This window comes from Penaeus monodon, chromosome 14 (genome assembly GCF_015228065.2).
Source record: "Penaeus monodon isolate SGIC_2016 chromosome 14, NSTDA_Pmon_1, whole genome shotgun sequence".
In the NCBI taxonomy this organism is placed as follows: Eukaryota; Metazoa; Arthropoda; class Malacostraca; order Decapoda; family Penaeidae; genus Penaeus; species Penaeus monodon.
The window spans coordinates 21,261,106-21,268,605 of NC_051399.1; the positions used below are offsets into that span (position 1 = coordinate 21,261,106).

Genomic DNA, 7,500 nt, shown 5'->3' on the forward strand with positions numbered 1-7,500 from the left:
TATCAGCAATATAAAACATCATTTCTTACCTGTTAGCAAATTCTTTCAGAATTTCTTCATCAATTCCAAACGGTGTGTCACAGCAATATCGATTTTCCTTTGTACCACAACAATACTCATTAGGTGAGCCTTCTTTCTGGGGGCAGGTCATATATTCTGTTTGACCAAAAAAACCCTCCCTGCTGCATGTCATGGCTGAGGCTGCAAAACAAATAAAAATAACAGCTATGATCACAAAAAAATTGAGAATAATTTCAGATTCTACATTTCTTTGTAAACTATAGTAAGATGAAAAATTTTCTTCACATTTCTTTATTCACATATCGATTCAAGAACATCATTTCTATATGAAAGGCAGTTTTTCTACTTTACTAAACTCTAAAACATGCAAAGACAATAACTTCTGATATCTATATCTCAGCTACCACATGTATACAGTAAAGTCAATGCTATTAACTGCTAGTGAAGTCTCTGCAACACTTATGTTATCCTGTGTCATCTGTCCTCTTTGGAGACTAAAATAAACATTATTTCCTTCTGTATAAAAAATAAGAAACAAAAGGGAAAAAACTAACAGAACTATTATAACTCAGGCTCTATAAAGCTCATTTTCTTTCAAACCTTATGATGTATAAAACAACTGCATTTCTCTTAGCATAAGTTTTATATGGGGTCACATGTAATAACAACAATACCCTAATGAAATCCAGTATATTAAGATATAAAGCATAATACAGTATGGATGCACTCACTAGAGATTAAGTTCCCAACTCCATGTCGCAAAACCTATTTAACAATCTAAGTTGCCATGACTGGGTATGATCTTTGCACACTGACTGAGGGGAGGGTTGATGGAGAGCTCTACACCCCCAACACCCTCTGGGGAAATATTTTTTCACCTCAGTATGCTCAGCAAGATAGAGCTGAGACTTGGGAGCACCAAGTGGACATAGGTTGTGATTGGTGCTGTCCACAATCTTTTTCATTTAGGCCTATTTGTGGCATTGCTATTTATGTCTGCAGATTATAGTTAATTTTTATGGTATGGATGTACTGGGGTAGAGCAAAGTGAAGATGATATTCTTGTAGAGGACAAAAAGTTGCAGTAGTCAGTACAAGAAACAATCTGCAGACACAAACAATAACTCCACAAACAAGTGATAAATTCTGCGGAAATCGCAGTTCATAGCTGAAGTCCACTCTGTGCTCCCGAGTTTCAGCTCTATCTTGCCACATATACCAAGGTAAAGACAATACTTCCCAGGGGTGTTGAGGGGTAGAGCCTCCCATCAACCCTCCTCTTGGGCAGTGCCCAAAGGACATACCTAGTCACGGAAATTTAGTCTGCTGAATAAAGTTTGTGACATGGAATTGGGCACTTAGTCTTTGGAAGTGTGTCCGTACTGTAAAGAATTACCCAGATTATTTCTTGTACCGACTGCATCACTGCAACTTTTTGCCCTATCTTAGTGCATCCATAATGTAAAGATTAACCCTTTATTATTATTTTTTAATAAGAGAAAATGAAAAAGCAACATCAGCTGTTATTAACCCTACAATGACTGTGCCAGAAACTTCTGTGTCACTCAATCCGGTGACTTCTGGCACTGGGGAGACGGTGAGTTTGCTGTGTATAGTGGAACTTCCCTATCGACTCACCTTAGCGAGTCATAACGCCTATAGCCATACCTGTCATGATGAGTTGGTTTTTCATGATGGCTACAGATGTGCCCAGCTACAAGAGGTTGTTAAGCATCATACTATTATAAAAACTGATATGACTGGGGAATGATATCAATATCTATGACCCATTTCTATAGAAAATATTTTGGATAAAAAAAAAAAAAAAAAAAAAAAAAAAAAAAAAAAAAAATAATAATAATAATAATAATAATAATAATTAATAATAATAATAATAATAATAATAATAATAATAATAATAATAATAATAATAAATGAATGACCAGGTTTCCCATACTAAATAGCAATCAAATTTTTGCAATGGGGTTGACTGTAAAGATGGGAGTCCATAACCATGTATTTAGCATGTAATTCTGGGGCCTTCTCTGTTTGTGCAAGAGCTACTATTGGAATATATATAGCTAATAAATAAATGTTTTATTTATAACTAGAAGTCTATAAGTTGTTACCAATTCCAGAAGATATTGTCAAAGCATATACAAGTAATTAATATCCAGTCTGACTCTGTACCTCCAAAATATATCATCTTGCAATGAATTTATATATGGGGTTAAAAGGATTAGGTTATAAGAGCATTGCTTTCCCTATAATAATCTGTTGATTTAACCGTTGATGCTAAGAGTGCACGTGTAGATAACAGTACATGGCTCAATAATTTTTTTTTTTTTTTTTTTATCATCATCATTACCTCCTATACATATGTGGAGGCAAACCTTGTAATTGATTATGCATTTAGGGAGTTATGTATTATTTTTGTATTATGTATCAAAAATGTAATACATGGGTTAAGCCTGATATCTTAATTTGTATGTCCAAGGAACATACAAACAGACATAAGATTTACTCACGCTGCCACTAGATGCTCCAAAACCAACTACAACAATACAGTCCTCATACTAGACACACCATATTTCTCCTGCTTCTCCTCTGTGGAGACACTGATGCTATTGTTAACACTGGCCCTTACCAACCAAAGGTACCCTTGCATGCTATGCACAAAAGCGTTGAAATGGGGGCAAAGGGCCATCTAGTGTGATATCTGTTGTAACTGGTCCAAGCATGCTGGCTGGTATCATGTCACCTGCATCGGATCTTTTACACAGATATACAATGGATTAGTTAACAATAGTATTGCGTGGACTTGCAGTAGGTGTGGCTCTACTAACACTGACTCTCTCCTCTCTTTCCCCATCCAACTTTCAAACTCCTTCGACACACTTAATGAACACAACATAAACAACCCTTTGCACAACACCCCCCTCCCAGGAACCTCTCACTCACACACACTCCACCTCCTACATCTCGTACTACCTGCCACCTCAAACCTAAACACTCGACATCTTCAACACTCATACCTCCCCAACTTCACTCTCCCACTCAGTGCCATCTCCCATTGGTCCTGGCCCCTTACGTCTCCCTTGACCTCAAACCCTATGCATCTCTGCACCACCTGATTATCTCCCCCCCAAACCTCCACCCTCACTCCTCCCCCCCTTCCACAGCCCCACACCCCCATTCCACTTCTACCCCTTTTCATAAAAGGTACAGAGGCATGGTTGACATCAGATATAGACTCTGTGGAAATCTTCCCTCCCCCTTATAGTATGACAGTGATACATAGAGACAGACTGACTGACATAGGGAGAGTGGCGGTGTTCTCATCGCCACCAAACCTGACTTCGTTGTTAAACAGGCCAGACCTTTACACAGACTGACAGATCACCTGGATTCAACTACATATTTCTAACTGTAAATCACTCTTGCTTGCTGCTTTCTGCAGACCTCCTTCTTCCAACACAGAATACTTACAGAACCTTCACACATCTCTCACTCGCATTGATCCAGACAAACGTATTTGGATAGCAGATGATTTCAACCTCCCCGACATCAACTGGACCTCTACGACCTTATTAATGCAGATATCCCAAACCCCATTATCCCCCACACGAACAGGTGCCAATTACACAATACCTTCATTGACATCATAAATACATTCACACTCACGCAAACAGTACTCAAACCAATGCGAACCCAAGTTACCACACGCCCCACTGGTAACAGAGGCCCTTCAACCACTGCCCACACGCTAGATCTCTCCCTCACAAACAACACGCTCCATATAACAAACACTGTGGTTGTTCCAGGATTAAGTGACTAAGACATCATTCTTGTTGATTGACCAGACAGAAATGGAGATGAGGACCTATTTTGCTCTATTCTAGAGCTGACACAGACTTGATCATAAGGGCCATGACAACTTACAGAGACAACTGAAACACTTCATACACACATCCATCAAAAAACACATCCCGCGAAAAATGAGTTCTAGTAGGTACACAATCCCCTGGTTCTCCAGAGATCTACGCAGACAACACCGAAGAAACAGAGGCTCCACAGACATGCACAGTCACCAGAGAATTGGGCTGATTTTAAATATTTGCCAAAACAAAAAGAAAGCCGAACACGAACACATCAGTCAATATCTTGCAGACAATATATGAAACAACCTTAGACACTTCTTTAAGTTCTTCAAGATGCGCAGACAGGACACCGCCAGAACACAAAGCTCATCTACTCACCACACAGTTTCGCTAAGTCTTCACACAAGAAAACATGCCAAACAGCCTCCACCCACCCATCCTGACTCTAAACATCAGGACAAACGGAACAAAAAAAAATGCTAGAAACACAACACAAACAAAGCAACTGGACCCAACAAAATCTCTTGCTTTTTCTCACAACCTGTGCCCCTGTCGTTGCTCTCATCCTCCAAATCACATTCATAAAATCCCTCAGGACATCCTCTCTCCCACCTGACCAGCTTTGTGCACACGTTACCCCTTTTTTCAAGGCAGGTGACCGGACTGACCCATCAAATTATCTCCCATCTCCCTCATCTCTATCATCTCCAAAATCTTTGAACATATCATACACAAACACACAATGAATTATCTTGCCAATATTAACATACTAACTGACACACAACATGGCTTCTGACCCAAACGATCATACGAATCTCAACTCTATGTTACTCATCATGACATTTCCGGACTCCTAGACAGACGTGACAGGTAGATGCTATTGTGGAAACTCTCCACTGGGTCACAGCTTTTCTTTCAAACAAAACTCAATGCATTCCCTTTGACAGTACTATATCTAGCTGTATTCTGTATCTTCTGGTTTCCCCCAAGAGACCTTCTTAGGCCATCTCCTTTTTCTACTATACATAAATGACCTCCCACTATCTGCCCCTAATTCTACAACTAGATTTTTTACTGATGACAGCCTCATCTATCTAGACTGACCTAGACTCCCTAGAGCAATGAAAAGTCATATGGCAAATGAACTTTCACCCTGAAAAATGCAAAATCATAAATTTCACTTATTCCCAAGTACCCATAAAATGTCCATATTCAATATGCTCACAACAGTTGCCCAACACACCATCTCATAAATACCTAGGAATACACTACATGCCAATACAATGTTTAACTCACACAGACAACATACAACATAAAGCTAACAGAACACTAGGTTTCTTGAGGAGGAATCTACATGATTGTAAACAAGACACTAAACATATAGCCTTTGATACACTTGTCTGCCCAACACTGGAATATTGCGTAGCAGTGTGGGACCCACACACACAGACAAATATTAGGAAATTCAAAAAGATTAATATCTCCGCAGCCAGGTCATCACGAACATTACACTAAAACTCCTGGCTTTACAACATGTATTAAACAATTACACAGACAAGCACACAGATTAACAACAATGTTCAAAATCACAAACAATCAGATTGAAATAAACAAGCAAGATTATCTACACCACGCAATCATAATAACCATGACTAGAAATACATAACATACCACGCCAATTACAGATTCTTACAAACACTTTCCATGTACTATTCATGATTAGAATAGGCTCCCACAACACATAATACACTCAAACATAGCAGATACATTTCACCAGTTTACATTAGTAAATCTAAGAACATATACATAATACTCCTAAGCTCAGCTACCCCTCCCCACCCCCAACAACCAACCTCGCCTCCATATAAGAGTGACATGTGCTAATTTCTTGCGCCCTACGCTTGAACAATATTGAGACTGAGATTGAGATAGCAATAAATCAATATAAACCAACCATGCTACTTGGAGAAATAATTAAAAGGATTATAAATTAAATATTTACCATAACGGAAATGGCTACTCAGGTTAGTAAATATATTACAAAGAATGGCTATATATAAATATATATATATATATATATATATATATAATATATATAATATATATTATATATATATATACATATATATATATATATATACATATATATATACATATATATATATCATTATATATACATCTATATATATATATAGATAGATATATATTTATATATATATAATATATGTATATATGTATATTATCTATATATATATATATATATATATATATATATATATATATATATATATATATATATATATATATATATATAAGGTTCTCGCTCACATTCTTCTGAAACGGATCCGCAACCACCTACTGAGGCACCAGAGACCGGAGCAGTCTGGATTTACTCCTGGCAAGTCCACAATAGACCGTATACTAGCGCTTCGAATAATTGTGGAACGCCGTCGTGAGTTTGGTCGTGGGTTGCTTGCAGCCTACATCGACCTCAAGAAGGCGTTTGACTCGGTGCATCGGGAATCGCTATGGGAGATCCTGAGGCTCAGGGGAATTCCGACACAGATTATTGGCCTGATAGCAAGCCTCTATACTGGTACTGAAAGTGCTGTAAAGTGTGGTGGGGTATGTCGAACTTCTTCCCTGTTAATTCAGGGGTGAGGCAAGGCTGTGTCCTTGCACCCACACTTTTCAACACTTGTATGGACTGGATAATGGGCAGAGCTACTAGCCAAAGTCAGTGCGGAGCAACACTAGGCAATATTAAGGTCTCGGACCTTGACTTTGCCGACGATGTTGCCATCCTATCTGAGTCCTTGGAGTCACTTGTGGCGGCTCTTGATGCATTTAGCAATGAGGCGAAGCCCCTAGGCTTAGAGGTCTCCTGGACCAAGACCAAGATTCAGGACTTTGGGGGCCTGTTAGGGGAACCCGTTCAGTCGATCCATGCTTGCGGCGAGGACGTTGAAGTCACAGAAAGTTTTACATACCTTGGTAGCGTAGTCCATATCTCTGGGTTGTCAGACCAGGAAGTCAGTAGACGGATTGGTCTGGCAACAGGAGCCATGAACTCGATCAACAAGAGCGTTTGGAGATGTCGGTACCTATGCAGAAGGACCAAGCTGCGTGTCTTGATACTTCCAGTTTTTGCTCTATGGAAGCGAAACCTGGACGCTATCCAGTGCCTTGGAGTCTCATCTTGATGCCTTCTGTAACAAGTCCCTTCGCCGGATCATGGAGACAGTTGGCAGGACCACGTGTCCAACCGGCGGTTACACCGTGAGACCGGCATGGGACCTGTTACTTGCATAATCCGGGATCGCCAACTCAGGCTATATGGCCACCTAGCTCGCCTCCCTATGGACGACCCTGCTCACCAGGTTGTCTCTCTGCGAGACAACCCTGGGTGGAGGAGACCTGTGGGACGTCCTAGGAGATCATGGCTTGGGCAGCTCGACGAGACCTGTCGTGAGGAACTAGAGATGGGCCGTGTGCCTGCCTGGAGACTCGCCTCGAGGGATCCTCGTGGCTGGAAGCGAAGGGTGGATGCGGCCATGCGCCCCCGTCGGCGTTAGCCCCTTGATGATGATGATGATAT

General features: G+C 40.1%; 1 protein-coding gene across 2 annotated transcripts in view; it reads right to left on the reverse strand.

Annotated features, from left to right (window-relative positions):
- LOC119580973 (protein shisa-5-like) overlaps positions 1–7,500 on the reverse strand; it is a gene marked incomplete in the record, with an annotated part of 138,338 nt that overhangs the window by 128,876 nt on the left and 1,962 nt on the right. For both annotated transcript variants that reach the window (XM_037929220.1, XM_037929221.1), the window contains 1 exon segment: positions 30–201. In XM_037929220.1, coding sequence (XP_037785148.1) covers positions 30–201 — 172 coding nt within the window.